Consider the following 17,698-nt stretch of genomic DNA (forward strand, 5'->3'; position numbering starts at 1 on the left):
GGAAGTCCAACAAAATCAGTTTATTATACAGGCAGTAATTTGTGAAGACCTAGGCCTAAATTCTTTGACAAGCACTTTAGAATTCAACCTAAATTCACTACCTTTACTTTAAGAACTATGTTTCTTTTTTAAAATTGGCATCATTTATTCATTTATTCATTCATTCATTCATTCATTCATTCATTCATTCATTCATTCATTCACAACTTATCTTTAATTCACTTCAAATTTATTAGACCTTATAAAAATTTGCATTTCAAAGATAATGCTTTGATTTAGGGAAGGATGAAAACTAAAGGATTAAAATTTGGATAGTACTTGTATTTTGGTGGATGTAGACCCTGATTCTTATTTCCTGTTTATTGGCATATCTCCTCTGGTATCAGAAGTATATTCCAGAATATGCTACATCTTGAATACATTTCACCAGGTTTACAATGGCAAATTAAACAGCTTTTCCCCATACCTCAGATGACAAATGAGCAGCTAAATATTTTTAAGCTGGGTAAAATTCATCACTAGTTCCTCATATGGAAGAATATCCTTTCATTCTAACGATCTCAGAAAAAACCCACTGTTCCCTAGAGAAAAACTTTCAATCCTTTTGTCTAGGTTCATCTTCCTTATTTTCTTCCACACCCTGTTTCAGACCTTTATTTTCTGTATAGATTTAGTGTGTCTAAAATGGCAGATATCAGTTCTCCCTCTCTGTGTCTTGGGTTTTGTCTTTTCATGTCCTGATTTACATGCTAGCATTGCTTTTACCAGAAATTAGATTATTAGAAACAATATTTGTTAACTAACTCATGCTCCTTCTCCAGCCCCTTGACTATCCAAACAAGTTGGTAACAAGGAAAGACATTACCATATAAAAGACTCAATGGCTCTGGCACTCAACCTCTCTCTATGCTGCATATTGCAGCCAAGAATCTGGGCTTCAGCATTTAGGATCTGCTGAACAATAACTTTGCAGGGTACAGAAAAGATTCTGAGACTGAATCACCTGTCAGGTTTTTTTCCCCAAAATAAATGGTAATGGAACAGGCATAGAACATATAGATGAAGTTACCTATACTGAATCACAGACATTGGATAGAGAAGCTGCAGGTGTAAAGAACATGCAAAACTGTATATGGAGATCTACCAAGTCATACTCAGAAAGTTGTCCAGCATAAAAGAATGTCTCATGTGAAATGCTCCACAAGCCAAAAAAGTTTTGTAAACTTAAGAAAGCTTAATTAAATATAGACACAAGTAAAAACTAAACTAGCAAGTTTTCTTTTTTTTTTTTTGCATATTTTTGTTAGGTGCTTCTTCTCTGCCTAAAATATGAAGTCCAAAGTGCAGTTGGTGTAAGTCCTTGCATTGATTTCAAGCAAGACAGTGTCACACACTGATCCAACTGAACTAAGGACCCACGTACTTTGGGAGTTGGCTTTGGGGAAAAATTCTTACACAGATACACAGAAGACAACTAGGGAGAACACCAGTCCAAACACAATAAAACAAAATACAAAAACACCAACATATATATGCAGGAATCAATCTTTCACACTGATCCTACATTCCTTTCATAGCTTTGTCTATGCAGAGAATGTGGGATGTGGCCCTTCAGTCAATCTTTTTGCAAATGAAGGGAAGATTATTCACAATGGTAACATTTAACTTGTTTTGGCATCAGCCACAAATTATCGGGCAGGATCAGATTCCCACACAAATATGGAAGCTCCTAGTGAGCAAGGCAGGGATGAGAGAACAATACAGCAGATTAATTCTTGTCCAGTGACCAAAATGAAGGGAAATCCTAGTTATTACAGACTTCCAAAACTTTCATCACTTTTTCACAAAGAAAGACTACAGTTTATATCATCCCCAAAACCAAGGGAACATTACTAGAAAAAATCTCTTTCTCAAAAGCAAATGTCCTTCAGCAGAAAATAAAATCTGAGATGGAATCAAAAAAGAAACAACAGAAGCTTGGTAAGAGCTGAAAGAGAACCATGTAATTAAAAAACCAAAGTAGCAGTTCAAATGATACTGCCAGGATGGAAAAACACTAGTAGATAATCTCATAGATGACTTCACAGAGCCCCTTATCGACCCAGGTAATTCTCGATTCCGTTAGAAAACAGAGAGACTAATACTAGAAAAGAAAATTAGGAAAAAATCCTTCCTCTTTTTTAAAATAAAAATCAAGATCATCTCCCCTCCCCCCCTCTATCTGGAAGCAGGTTAGCTAACCTTAACAGTCTCAATTTAAAATAAAATATATATTTTTATATATATTCATATATATAATAAAAGAGAAGATATTAGTGGCAGTGTATGCAAAACAAAAAAGAAAACAAAGAAAAATTACTTTTAACAATCTCATTTTTTTGTTTTTTTTACACAAATACTGTTGTAAATATATTAAAAAAATCAGCATTCTATCTGGTAAACGTCACTTTTGCCCCTCTATAAAATTTTGAATTTAAAAAGTCCCAACAACTCTTTTGTTTTAAATTATTATTCCCCTCCCCTCCCACCCTCTATTCTTCTTTCTTCCACAAGAATAAATCCTGATACAACTTTTTTTTTTTTGCAAAGATTGTGGGAACTAACCCTTCTCTTGTACCTAGATCCATAGGTTGCAATCTCTGATATCTTTGATTTTCCTCTGTGTTTCTCTTTGCCTTCTGTGAAAGTCCCTCTTGATTGTGCTGAGGCCCTGTGCTCAGCGAAGACACTGAATAAATTACAAAAAAGCCACCGTTGCTCGTTGTCTGAATCTTCTTGGTTTCTGCTTTAAGGTGGTGGTAATGGTATGAGAAAAGCAGTGGGGAGGGTGCGCCAGACAGCATGGGATGGAGCAGAATCCAGGTGAGGAACCTCCGATTCTTTTTCCTCACCCTGCAGGGACTCCACACTATCCAAGCCACACTGCCTCGCATTCCCCTCAGCCCTTTTTGTGTGTTTGTAGATGCATGAGTGTGAGAAAGCAGACACGTGGTGGAAACCAGCAGGGCCTTGTTTCCTCTGGTTGCTGCTCAACCAGAAGCAAAATATTCCACAGTTCTAACTGGATACTGTGAAGTCCAAAAGCTGTCAGCAATGTGAATCGTGTCCATTGAAACACTGCAAGCGGTGTACTTATAACGACAGTAGGCCTTGTAGATTTGTAATATATTTCATTTTGTTTCTTTATTTGTAGTGCTCTTCACAAGTGAGAAAAAAGATTTTTTTAAAATTATTTTTCTGTCTGTTTTTTAAATTTTTTTGTTGGTTTTTTTTGTTTTTTTTTTTTTGTTGTTTGCTTTTTGTAGTAAAGAAGGGTTGTATTTAGAGGCCAGTAGCTAGAGATCCAACCAGTGGAGCTCATGAAGCACTACCTGGCCTTAAGGGCCACCATCCGAGGGGAGGCTGGGAAAATTATTATTCACCCAGCCTCCGGAAATGTAATGTACCAGCAGGCAAAAAAACAGTTCGTCATGTAGTACAAAAAACAACAAAACGAAATGAACCCAAAAAAAGGAGGAAAATAAAGGTAAAAATGAAACAAAAATAATTTCTTAAATTCTAGTGCCATAGCTTTTTTTGTTGTTTCTATTTTTGTTGTTCATAACAAAGAGAGAGAGAGAGAGAGATTCTACTTATCCGTCTGACACATGCATCCTCATGTGGTCGTTGAAATGCTCGATTTGGTCAAACTTAGCTGGACAGACAGAGCAGACGTACGTGGTCCCCTCCGTGCAGGCCACCACGCCGGCGGGGACAGCCCTCGCGCCGGTGCCGGTGGCTCCAGGCGTGCCGTTGGTGGCACTGTGCAGAGCCACATGCCTCTCCAGCAGGGTCTTGTGGGAGAACTTCTTCTTGCAGATGTAGCACTCGTACGACTTCTCCCCGCGGTGTAGACGCATGTGCACATTAAGGGAGCTCTTCTGGGTGAAGCGTTTGTTGCAGATACTGCACTGGTAGGCCCTTACGCCATGGTGTGTCACCATGTGTTTGATTAGGTAATCCTTTAAGAGAAGGAGCGCCAACAGATGCTGCATTGATGTGGTTTCTCACCTGTTCATTACCAAAGATAGAGAGAGAGAGAGAGAGAGACAGAAACAGATAAAAAAAATCATAAAATTAAACCAGTTCGGTGGAACTCCTTGCAATAAACTAATCAATAAACTAATGGTAAGTCTCATGGGGATCTCTGGAGAGGTGCTCTGGCTAACAAAGAGTACAGTAATTTCACAATTACAAGCCGCACAGAGTATAAGCTGCACTTTCCGGGGTGTTGGCAACGTTTAGGTCTTTGTCCATATATAAGACGCACCGGACTGTAAGCCGCACTTTCGTTCGCAGCGAGGATCCGTGTGCAACTTTCACAAAGTTGCCAAATAGTACAGAATTGCAGGATCGCCCCTGCTTGGGGGTGGCCGCCAGGGAGCAGCCCCGGCCCCCTCGCCGCAGCTGCCAGGAAGCGGGAGAGCGGCATGCCCGGCCGCCACTGCCGCTGTGCTTGTCAGGGCTGGGCAGCACTGCTGCGCTTGCAGGCTCTCACTTCCAGGTTTGGAAATTTCCTAAATTTGTTAATATATTAGCCGCTCCTGAGTGTACGCCGCACTTCCGGGTTGGGAGCTAAATTTTGGTCAAAATGGTGCAGCTTGTAATCGTGAAATTACTGTAAGTCTGTTAATCAATGTATTTTGACATTTTTTGCAAACAGAGGTTTCAAAATGCTTTACAAAGGGGCTAAAATGCTTTACAAAGGGGGCAGCAGGAATTCCCTATCCACATACAGTAAAAAGGAGCTCAGATAATTTCTTCAAGTTCACATAGGTAGGCACTGACAAAGACAGAACTAGAGTTAAAAGGTCCTGACATCTATACCCAGTTTCAATGGCACAGCCTCTCCTGTCTGTGCTCCTGTCTTGCTCCTCATGTTCATTTCTATATAGGAAGGTCTCAGTCATGCTACTTCACTTTTCAGTGCTTCCATTTCCTTACCAGTGTGCAATAAAAACAGGGACAAAGCAAGGGATTACCAGACAGCTGGCACGGGCCAGACTCATTTCAGTCAAATTGTTTTCAGTTTCTCAGGAAAGCAGTGATAGAGATTGTCAGAGGAATCCAAAACTTTATAAAAGGTTTACATTTGTTGCTCCCTTTCCTGGTCAAATGTCATAGCTGAAGCATGTATCAAAAGTAGCAGAAAAGGGAATCTCAGGAATTGCCTAGGCCAGCCAGCACCATGAAAAGGGCAACCTAACAGATAAATTTCCAGTGTAAGACACAGGAAACTTGAATGATTTGACTGCCAGTTAAATAAAATACCTTATGAGGTAAACTAGAGAAATAAAACATCTTACTAATCTTCCACATTGCCTTGTGTGCCTGGGGTCTGTTGTAAAACTTATGGAAACTTGTATAATTGAACTCTGATCATGTTCAGACAAACAAGTGACTACAAGGATGAACTGGGAAAATACTAAGCTGAGCACATATACTTTTTTTTTTCAGACTACTCTTAAATCCTCCTCATGCTCAGAGTTCTTAAAGATAAGGCATGGTCTCATGTTTCATGGTATCAAGCAATATTTTCATATGCTGCTGCAATGGTAGTGTAGACAACAATCAACACTCCGAATGCCCTATCAAAAGCTACTTTTTCATTTGCTTTCTGAATCACTTGTGCTATATTTCATGTGTGGAATTCATCATCCCCAAAGCTGTGAGGAATAGAGATGGTACCATAGCTTTTTAAGAATCAAAATGATCCTCTGTTCCACTGATTGAGAAAATTATTTTCCCGTGGTTATTCTGCAATTTCCGCTCCTTTTTTTTTCTTTTCTTTTCTCCATAGACGTCCTGCTTGTCTCTTTTTACAGTCTTTTTGGCACTGTTTTATATCCTGAAGAGTCAATCTTCAGGGACCAAGACATGCCTGAGGTAATATATAATTCACTCACTGTATAGTGAGATTACCATATGCTACTTATATTCAATTTTAAGAGGAGATAATTAAATGGATTAGATGTAAGACCTACTTTTTTATCTCCCCAAGTCTCTGTTTCTTGTTTGCATGTATGATGATGACGACATCCATGAATGAAACCCATTTGCTGCTCTTCCTTGCACTCGTGAGGTGTTTGTCCCTACTTGGTGAAAGACACTTGCTCAAAACACTAAGTCCTTACTTTCCTGATGGTTTTGCTACACACAGTGCTGTGCTGTGTGTAGGCCAATATGCTAGACATGTGATGTGGAAAATGACAGTGTGTCAGAATAACATCTGATTAAATTACAAGAGGCTGATTGCATTTACCAAGCTCATTTTTGCAATATATGTCCCAGAGTTTGTAAAAAGTTTGTCTCCTCCACTCTAGACCCTGTTAAGATTGTGCTATAAAAACATCTTAATTTTTCCCTGCTATGTTTCTAAGACACACTGGGTTGCAACTTTTCAATCTCAGCTTCAAAGCCTTCCTGGGATTTCTCCTCTCCAAAGAATTATAAAACTTTAGATTTTCTTTTTTGTATGCTAATTTCTGTGCTTCCTTAGTGAGCACTGTAGATTCTTTATTCTTGTGATTCTTCATTTTCAAGTCAGAGAAAACTTTGCTCAGTGAATTAAATATACATGTTTTTCCTTTTGCGTCTTCATTTTGCATTTGGCTGGCATTAGACAGCAATATGGGACGATTAGTATAATAGAATCATAGTATATCCTGAGCTGGAAGGGGGAAGAAGTAACATCAGCACCTGGCCGTGTCCCCCTTTTCCAGCCCCCATGCTCCTGGTGATGTAGGTCCTGTGGCTCTTTGAACTCTAACCATAATGGATACTTGGTGGTGACACTGAGGTCATGGAATCACAGAATCCTGCGTGGGATGGGACTCCTAAGGATCATCAAAGTCCATCTCCTGGTCCTGCACAGCACCACCCCAAGAATCACACTGTGAGCCTGAGACCATTGTCCAAAAGCTTCTCAAACTCTGCCAGGTTTGATGCTGTGACCACTTCCTTGGGGAACCTGTTCTAGTGCCCAACAACCCCAACCAAAGGGGGGAAGAACGTTTTCCTAATACCTAATCTAAATCTAACCTGAGACAGGTTCATGCCATTCCCTTGTATCCTATCACTGGACAAGAGAGATCAGTTCCTGCCCCTGTACTTCCCCTCATGAGGAAGCTGTAGGTCACAATGAGGTCTCCCCTCAATCCCCTCTAGGCTGAGCAACCCAAGTGACCTCAGCCACTCCTCAAATGATTTCTCCTCATCCTATCACCATCCTATAACCAGATTAGAAATGTGTGGAGGCAGCAATGTTGGTGCCTCTGCTGTGATCCCTTTGGCATATCTTTTGCAGCCTTTAATCCAGTATTAATCACAGTGTGATATGTGGGAAAAGGTAATGGTTCTTTACAAAAAGTGCAGGACACTGCATACACTCTAGTACTGTATTTCCACAATATGGTGGGAGTTTACATGGAAAAATAGCAATCTTTAACGTGTTTATGTGAAAGAAGAAAAGGAGGCTGGTTTCTGTTGCATGGAAAGCTACATCAGACTAGTTTTCTGAAGCATAAAAACATACAGAGATACTGAGGTGTTTAAGTTACTGAATTCTGTTTTATGATTAGATTATTCCATGACTTCTCTTGTGAGCCCTCCAAACAGAAAGATTGATTCAAACATTTGCATCTCCCAAACCTCTCAATTTTTCTGTGGATCTTTCCCAGAGCCACTTTGCCTGGTTTCTTTTAACAGGGCTAAGGAAAAGTCACCCTTAGTCCCAAAGTGGGAACAACTGTCTCCCCTCTATTTTTGTAATGATCCTGTCCAGCACTAGGCAAGGTTGCAGACAGACTTTCTCTGAGGCTGCACACATAAAGATTGTATTCAGGAGGGTTTTCTGGAGCCTAGTTTTCTGTTGGATAAGGTGAAATTTTTCTCCCCAGGAGCCAGTTAGCTCCTAAATGAATTTTGAAATGATTTATCCATCCAAATCTTTCCTTGCCACCACAGTTCATTGGGCATTCTAAGACCCACACAAATAAAATATTAATTCATGATCTGAGATGCCTATCAATTTCCTTCATTGGTATTACTTGTAGTAGCTAAGAATGTTTAAGATCTGGTCTTCCATATTCTTTATCTGACTCCAAAACTAAAGTGCAGTGGTAGGGGAAACAAAGTAACTAATCTCAGTGAGTTATTTGTAAAAACAGTCTTTTTAGCTTCTAGAACAAGGATGCAAGCAGATATATTTGACTGTGTTCTGAAGGGGATATTTTTCTTAATACTATCTATGTAGCATTTTAACTACTCATCTACAACAGAAAGATGGAGAACATAAACAGACGCAAAGGTAATCTTGGGATTCAGGACTCTTGGGTCCTTACAATTATACATATTGTACCAGTCCTGAGAAGTGATTTTTTTGTATATGTACATGTACTTATATCTGCTGTAGATGTCTAGAGGAATTTTTCATTTAAGCAATAAATACAGGTAAATTGAAGTTAAAAGTTTACATATACACATGAAATAGAAACCTATAGCATCCAACAGAGGGACATGACCTACATTCCTCCCATACTTCACGCAATTTTTCCAGGTTCTCCTCCCTGTACAACAAACCCAGCATTTATTTTAAGATCTGATGTCTAACAAAGCCACTGCTTGGTGAAAGAAATATTTACTCTTTCTCTAAACTAGAATTTCTCTCCAACAGCACAAGGAGCTAAGTGCTAAAGCAAGTAAAACAGTCTGAACCCATGATAACTCCTCCATGGAAAATACATACATATCCTTGCTTTGAAGTCTCATAACTTGGTAAAGCTAGAAAAGGCAATTTTGGCTCAGTGGCAAATATCCTTACCTATATTATCTCAACAGATCATAAACCATGTACTAAAGCAGCGGCAGTTTTAAAAAGTAACTGATGTTGTGTTCCATGGTGTTCCACATATACAGTAATTTCACGACCATAAGGTGCACCGGACTATAAGGCGCACCCCCCGGGAGCCGGCACATTTCGCAACTTTGTAGATCAGATAAGGCGCACCAGATTATAAGGCGCACTTTTTTTTTTGCAGTGAGGAGCGCGTGGCACGCAACAAAGTAACGAATTGCTGGCAGGTGCTCAATTTGCAAACATTTTTCAAAGATCGGTGTAGCCTTTAAATGCAGCCTCAGGTGCCCTCCCTGTGCAGTGGGCCCCGGCACTCCCACCCGCCCTGGTGCCGGCTGGCACGGTTCACGGCACCTGGCTCCCACCGCGCAACCGTGCTGCGTCCCGGCTTCCCTGCGGCCGGTGGGCGGCGGTGCTTCCCATTGCTTCCCCGCGGCCGTGCTGCTTTTCTCCGCTTCCCCGGGGCTGCGCCACTTGTCGCCACTTCGCGGCGGTCGCAGGGGCTCCGCCGGTGTCGCTTCTCAGCGACCGCAGGGGCTTGGCCAGCGTTGCGATTTGGTGGCCACAAGGGGCTTGGCTGCTGCTGCGATTTGGCAGCCGCAAGGGGCTCGGCTGCTGCCGCGAATTTGGCGGCCGCAAGGGGCTCAGTCGGCGCCGCTTCTCGGTAGCTGCGGGGGCTCCACTGCCACTTCTTGGCGGTCGTGGGGGCTCGGCCGCTGCTGCGATTCGGCGGCCCGCAATGGGCTCGGCCGGCACTGCAATTTGGCGGCCGTAGGGGCTCTGCCGGCGCCGCGATTTGGCGGTCGCAAGGCGCTTCCCCGTTGCCGCTTCTCAGCGGCTGCGGGGTCTCGGCCAGTGCCGCTTCTCAGCGGCCACGGGGTCTCGGCCAGCGCCGCTTCTCGGAGGGCCACAGGGTCTTGGCCGGCACCGCGACTCGGCGGCCACAGGGGCTCGGCCGGCGCCGTGACTCGGCGGCCGCGGGGGCTTTCCCCGGCGCCGCTTTCGCCGCCACCACTTTTTGGCGGCCGCAGGGGCTTCGCCGCCACTGCTCTGATGCCACCGTTGGGCGGCGCTCTGCTCGAGGCTGTTGCGGCTTGCACTTCTCGTTCCCTCCACGCCCGGGCCAGAGTCGCCCGGGTTCTCGCGACTCGGCGCTCCCGCGGCACTGCCCCCGCAATTGCGGCTCGCACTTCCGGTTTGGCAAATTTCGCAACTTTGTCCACCAGATAAGGCGCACCGGGACTATAAGGCGCACTTCTGGGTTCGGGGAAAAATTTAGTCAAAAGGGGTGCGCCTTATAATCGTGAAATTACTGTATTCTTTAAATATTTTCTCATTGAACTCTATGTTCTGTACTCAGAGCTAGTGATACCTCTGACTTACCAATAGACAAGGGATTACAGTAATCAGCTTCAGTGAAGTACAAAAAAGCTTTCTGACAAAACTCCAGATTTACTTTCTTATAGTAGTATGTAAGATCTAGAAAATAATGTGGCAGTGTGTCTAACATCTGGGCCTGGACCTTCCTGCCACTAACCTCACCACCACTTGAGCTTACATCCCCTATAGCTGTAAAACCTACACCCCCTTTCTTAGTAAATATAGTTTTTTCTTACGACCTTTTAGTTTCCTCTCTCCTCTTAATGTTGCCTGGTCATCTTACAGGGTACACTGAATGCTCACCATTTCCTTGGATGGATGCAAGACACATTTTACTCCAAGTGAAACGAGCTTGATTCTGTACCATGCACAGTTAGACTCTTATTTGGGATCTGTGTGTTTCTGCAGGGACTCAACTTCAGTGCAGTAAGGCCAGGAAGTGTTCAGTGATACCAGCTCCCTTGTTAAGCCCTCCCTCCTGTTTGTGCTGGGGGCTGGCAGGTTTGCAAACAGGATCTGGTCCATGGTTGTGAAGGATTTTCTGTGGCTCTGTATGCAAGCCAAAGGGAAGTACTCTTACCTGTGTGTACAAACATGTGCTTGACGTAGTTCTGTTTGGCGGTGAAAGTCTTGTTACAGAGAGTGCACTCGTAAGGCTTTTTTTCACCTTGCCCACCTGCTGTGCTGTGGCCTGCAGATGGGGCCAAGGGTTGTGGGGCTGGCAGCTGGGCTGTAAAGGTTGACAGGCCAGGTTGGGACACTGTCACAAACTGTGTCTGTTGGCCAGCTAAAGGCTGGGGGAGGCTGAAGAGAAAAGGCTTAGGGCCACTGCCAGCAGACTGCGTGGTGAAAAGGGCAGGCAGATAGGTGTTGCCAGCTGTACCAATGACCTGAGTGTTGCTGGTCAGAGTCAGTGGCATCCTCAGATTGCTGGTGAGGGTTTCTGTCTGGCGTAAGTAGATCTGTGTGGTTGGCAATGGTTGGGCAACAGATGTGTTGACAGAAGGTTGCAGTGCCCCCTTTTCGGTGGTGTTATTGACTGTGAGCACTTTGCTGTCCATTTCAACATCATTGCTTCTCTCTGGTGAGGAAGAGTTGGCATCTACATGTTGTTGCTGCTGCTGCTGCTGTGGCTGAGTGCCATCAGCAGGGACATCATTTTGATCTGCTTGAGAAGGTTCTTGCTGTCCATCCCGGCCCAGTCCAGCCATAAACTGCTGCTCCATTGAATCAGGCTCAGTGCCAATGGAGGAACTGACACCCGAGTCAAAACTCTCCCCTTTGGGCTCGCTCTCAGTGCCTTCTGCTTGGTCAGTGTCCTCAGTGCATTCCTCAGACTCATTGCGCTCAAGGATCTGCACCCTCTGCTGGCCGTAGTAGTCATAGTCATCCTCCATCTCCTGTTTAATATGGATGTTGCCCATCAGGGTTTGAATTCGGACAGGGCGGGGTTGCTTCCGGCAGTGTGTAGTCTCTGGAGTGGTGGAGAGGTACCGCTCCATCTGCTGTGACCGTTCATGGATCCGGGTAATCCAGCTGGGGTCTTCTATGTGATGGTCCCTGGGGAGTCCCAGGGCTGTCTCATGGTGGCTGACCACAGCTCCACTGTAAAAGGAGCGCTCCCCACTGCCATTTTGCATGGAACAGGCATAGAGGGCTGAATAGATCCTGTCCACACTGTGCTGTGAATGGCTCTGCAGGTAGCCAGACTCTGTGTCAGTGCTCTGCCCCGAGGTGCCCGATTCAGGTGTTCCCCTGGGTGTCTCTTGGCCAGAATCCTGAATCACTGGGTAGACGTCTCCCACATTTTGTGAGACAATCCTAGTGCACTCATCAATCACAGTCTTGATCTGCAGGATGCTGGCGGCTGTGAGGATTTGGAGAGCCTCTGACTGTGAGACCCGCAGCACCCCACTGTACATGAAGTCAATGAGCTTTTGCACAGACTGGACTGACACCACTGAGGGGATCTCGATGTCACTGTAGCCCAGCAGCAGCTTGTCCTGGAAGAAGGGGCTGCCAGCCGCCAGCACGCAGCGGTGGGCGCGCAGCATGCTCCCGTGGATGCGGACCGTCACGTCACAGAAGTGGCCACGGTTGCGCTGCTCGTTGAGGGTCTCGAGCACAGAATTGCTGAAGTTGTGAAGGTTGATGCTATGAATGCGCTCTGTCATCCCCTTGCAACTGATGTTACCTGGAGCAAGGCAGGTGGCAAAAGCAAACAACAAAAAAGAACAGAATGAGTCTTGTCCTCTACAGGACCACAGTGAGAGCACTGGCAAAAGTAACTTCCCACTGTGTAAACAAAACTGATTGCACTGGAAAAAACACACAGAGAGGCATTGGTAAGAATACATCACTTTTTTAAGGCTACAAACAAACTTCACTACTCTTTTCCAGAAACTCAAGCCCTGAATTTTTGGACAAAACCAAATGAAGACAGGTGTAGCTGGACCTAAATTCCAATCACACTCCAAGGTCTCAGATTTCCTATCAGTTTATCTAGCTTTAAAAAGCTTAGAGCCAACCAATTGCAAACACTGAGCACATGGATTAAAGCTGGATTTTAAGCTTTGGATTGGACCTGTGCCAGAAGAGATTAGAATCTGTAAAGACCCAAAGTTGTTAATGCAAAGAGTATGTATGAAAATATGATTTCAATCTAGATTGGTATTTTAAAGAATTTAGATCCTGTGTTTCACAGTACAGTTACTTGTATCAAAAAACCTGGCAGTCATTTTTTAAAATCCAAATCTGGTTCAAGATTTAGGCTGTAAATGTTCCTAAAATCCCACGCAGTTTTGTCTGGGGTTGTGGTTTAGAACATTTGCTACCCAATAGTGACAAACAGTTCTCTGAAAGAACCCAAAGCAAAAAGTTAACATGAGCTGTCCCCTTCATTTTTAGCATATCCCAAGTTCTGACTTGCACCAGAATGCCATCATATAAAAACAAATGTTCTCCTGCTGTTATTTACTTGACAGAAACTGGAAAATTACAGACATTTACTCCAAGGAAGATTTCATCTTAGTTTGGCTGAATAATCTAAATAGAGAATAGTTTAGAAAAGCATCTAACCAACTTAAATACAGGGCCAGTGTAATCTTCAAAATTTAAAAATGACTGAAATTTCTTAATCTCCCAATCCACTGTTTCCTATCTTCATCTTGCTTGCTTTGGTTTCAATGCTTTGCCATTTCCTTTCCTGTTCTTTACCAAATTTTCATCTATTTGGACTTTGACAATCAGAAACTATGGTTTCACCTTTTAATTAAGAAGAACCAATTGCCCCTTGAATGGTAAACAAATAAAACACTACTAATAGTTTTTTTCTTTAAGCATTGTAGTACATGTTCACCTTGATTTCTAGAAAATTAGACAAAGTAATGCTAAATCACCACAGGTATTACAGGTATTTTGTCTTGAATATTCCCACCAAAGAGCTAACCGCTCTTGACACAATAACTTGGTAATGTGAGAAAAACAGAAGCTGATAAGTGTGAGTAAATTAAACTAGCATATTGTCACTGTCTACCAAATAATTAGCATTGAAAGCAGCTGAAAGGTATACACATGCCTTTTACTCCAGCAATGTCACTCTGCTCCACCCTAAGGAGTGCTTTACATCTCATCCATAGGCAGTAGAACACTACTCACTGCAATTTGCACGCAAATGTGGCATCCTCCCTGCTCTGCACTCTTCTTCCCATATATCCACTACCAACATCTCAAGTACCCTCTCTTCTGATGGTTCAGAGAAACCACCTTGGACACACGTGGTTATTTTAATTCTCTGAAGTAGCTGATGACTAAAGGGAAGCACAAAGGTCAAGAACTGGAAAGCACAGTGGGGCCAAGCTGTCTGAAGAAGTCTCATGATGTTAACAGATGTAAACCAAGCTGTACCAGAAGGTTACTAATTTCCATGTGTGATTAGCACACTGAGGGGATGCTCACATAGAAGAAACAAGGAGGAAATCATTAACACCATGATGGAGGTTGTGAAACACATCTGTCTTGTTCATAAGCTCAGCCAGGAAACCTGAGCTTTCTCTGATGGGACTGACCATAGGATTTGAAAAACATCTTAGAAACTGGGATACTTTTCTTCAAGGGCATTGCAACTATTATTAGGAAGTAACATAGAGAAGAGATGTATTTCCTCCTCCTTCCTGATAGAGTAATTCTCCAGAGGCCTTCAGGGTAGCTCCAGATGCTTCCCTGTCAAACATGTCAGACCATACAAGAATCCAAAATGTATTTATTCACAAAGTCAGAATTCTTGGCAAAATCTTTGTACTGGTGGGGCAACAGAATGGTGGAAAATTATTCTTGAATAGGTGACACTTTACTATAGGCCATAGCAAGTGACTGTACAGTTACCCATTTATCTCCACCTATCTTTGAGTAATATCAGTGACTACCTGGTTTGCTCCTAGGACTCACTTTCACAGAAACATGTCTCTGTGCTCCGTTTTGTCATAGGAAGTATTTGATAATATGTAAATATGTAGCAGTCTAACCCAATAACCCAAAAATCCTGCCTTGAACATGCACAGTGTGGAATATTCTGCACATACCAGAGATGCTACAGACAGGTGGTATCTCACTTGATTTGAGAAAAGAAACCTACTTTGCTACTATGCTCCTTGGCAGATAAAATTATTTTTGTGAGTAGAACTATGCAAAATGCATCCTTAGGACAACTCCTTTCCAGAAAGGTGTGACATGCATCATGAGACTGGATGACTTCTTGGGAATGTGAATTCTGCCATTTACCCATAAATCATGTACAGAAAGGAGAAAGGACAAGGTTCATCTATAAGTTTCAACAGTCCTTCTCAGGTCCTGGCTGTGGGAATTAAGAGTTGTGTAGCCACAGTGTATTCAGTCCTTAGCTAGTGATGAAAACAGGCAGTTGAGATTGATCCTGGCTACAGAAAAGAACCTTGTATGCATTTCTAAGAGTAGTTGAACAGCTCTCTATAGAAACTGATCTAGGATGATCCTTCTGGTATAGGGGCTGGTCTGGAAGCCAACTGAGTCACTTCATAAAAATGGCATTATTTTTTGTTGCTAATAGAGTTTGCCCTTGAAAAGATCATCTTGTTGTTGGAACATCTACCACTTCTTCAACTGACAAGCAACTGAAATTTACTCCTTGAGGATAAAAGAAGAGATATACAATAAATAGTAAAAAAAAAGCTGATACAGATTTTGAGGATGATTTTTCTAGGCTACCTTCCTTGACATTCAACACATATCTATCCGAAGTCCAGGTAACCAAATAATTTGCATAAATGTCAGAAACACTACTACACAAGTCACATCAGTGTAAAGAACAGTTTTAACAAATTCCAGAGATTGATCTGTAGCAAAACCTCCTGTCCAAGCAGATCCTTTCCCTCTCTGCAGGAAACCAGATGCAAGTTTTGTGGTTGATCCCTACTTCATGCTGTTCTAAGCTCAAAGTCCAAAGGTGATGCTGCCCACAAAACACAGACTTACCAATGCAGCTCTGATTCTAAGTAAATGCCACATTCTGACAAAGACTCCTAGAGCCTTGGACAAGCCAGAAAGTGTGTCAGTTCCTCACAAGGCCCAGCTGCACACACGCACACTTACCTACTCGTAACTACACAGAATGCCCAGCTCAGGAAAAAGACTCCTGTCTAGGGCTCTTCTCAGGCCTGCCACTCTTTTAAACTCCAGACAGTGGGAAACTTTCTGTGAAATTCAAGTGGTCTTTGTTAAGTATTCCCTTTTTTTTGTCCAGTAAACATGATGTAGAGATCCCAATGGACTTATTATGAGAAACTCCTGTAAAATGGTTTTGTCCTCTTTCTGTGAAGCAAGTTCTGATTGGAGGGGTATTCACAAATCATATAGGAAAGAATAGGTGTGAAAATGCAAAGGCCATTCTTACCCAGATGGGCAATGAATAGGCATTTGCCAGTTTGAAAAAAAAAGGGGCAGAAAAAAAAGAAAGGAAAAAAGCCCAGACAACTGCACAGATTATGCACATTTGAAATCCTCCTGGGATAGAATTTGAAGCTGGCATGGCATAAAGGTGAAACATATTACTGTGCAACTTTGAAAAAAGCTTAATTTGCCCGTATGCAAATGTACTGATTAAACTGTCAGACTATTCACAGAAACATGCATGGAATTCATCCTCAACTAGTAAGAAGGAGTACAACTGTGGATGGGAAAGGAAAAAACTTTTGTTGTGTAATACATGACTGAATGCTTAGATTAGTGTTTCCCTGAATCTCATCCACCCCTCCTGCTGACTTTTATGCTATGGGCATTCAAAAGAAAGTAGGTTTTACCATGACAATAACAATGACAAGCTTTCCAAGTACAGTACCAAAGACGAAGGCAATAGTAGAAGGAAACAGCAGGCAGTGGACTCCTGGAAGATGCTATAGAAAATGGGGAAGTGCAGCAGTGAGGTATATCAAGCATGTCTTGAGGCAGTTTTCTATTTGCCAGAGTTACCATTCATAGACTTACATAAAGCTAGAAAGTTATGGCTCAAAATGGTGATTTTCTTTGTTTGTCAAAACCATTAAAAATTACCCCCAGAAAACACATGATGTAGTAGAACCAAAAAAACGTACAGAATATTGAACACTGCAGGCCATACACAAACAGCTACGTTGTACACTTGAAAATGCATTTTGCAAGGTTATTTTCTGTACAGCCACTAGATGTCTCTTTCTGCAAAGCCAGTTGCTGAAAGTCTTCATGCTCAAAAACTGAAGGATATCAAAGAATTTTATTTTCTCTAGTGTCTTTTAAAAGTACGGTATCTCAAAGCTCCTTGCACAGTAATGACTACCATTTCTAGAAACAGTGGTGATGAACCCATCACAGTTACTGTAACCGAGCAGTAGCTCAGCACCTCAGCACAGCATGCATCTGATGCAAAACTGCCTAGGATGCTGGAATCCAAGCTTTCTTGGAAACTTATTGTGTTCTTTTTCACAGGAATAACTAGCAGAGTGAAACCCAAAGGTTGTGTCTTGCTTTCATACTTATGGGGAATAGAGAATAATTGTTCTATATCCTTGAGAACTGGTGGGCTTGCTGAAACAGATACAGATTTTGTTTTTGCCTCAATCTTACACAGGAGAGTTTAGAGAATTGTCTGGCAAAACACCTCACTGATGTCTCACTTAGATAAGACCAAGTAGCTTGGTATTTTTGCCTAGTTTGTCTTTCTGACTACCTTCCCAAGCCTTGCATTGAGAAGAATGCAAGAGAGATGGTGGAAAAGTTGGAGACATTGTATCTCGTACAGAATATGGTTTCTTTATGTTCTTATTATCAAAATTTCCCTAGTTGGGAAGACACCCTGGGCTAGGACAGAGATGTTGAAGTTAGGCTTGGTAGGTGGTGTTCCTGCTTCTGGAGCTGCTT

General features: G+C 42.7%; 1 protein-coding gene across 1 annotated transcript in view; it reads right to left on the reverse strand.

The window, feature by feature from the left end:
• Positions 1–2,544: 2,544 nt before the first annotated feature.
• The window catches only part of ZBTB20 (zinc finger and BTB domain containing 20), a 184,535-nt gene continuing 169,381 nt past the window's right edge, over positions 2,545–17,698 (reverse strand). The window contains 3 exon segments of the mRNA XM_033053137.2: positions 2,545–4,009; positions 4,012–4,050; positions 10,854–12,467. Coding sequence (XP_032909028.1) covers positions 3,633–4,009; positions 4,012–4,050; positions 10,854–12,447 — 2,010 coding nt within the window. The 5' untranslated portion in view covers positions 12,448–12,467 and the 3' untranslated portion in view covers positions 2,545–3,632.

The sequence above is a fragment of the Catharus ustulatus genome, chromosome 2, assembly GCF_009819885.2.
Source record: "Catharus ustulatus isolate bCatUst1 chromosome 2, bCatUst1.pri.v2, whole genome shotgun sequence".
Lineage (NCBI taxonomy): Eukaryota > Metazoa > Chordata > Aves > Passeriformes > Turdidae > Catharus > Catharus ustulatus.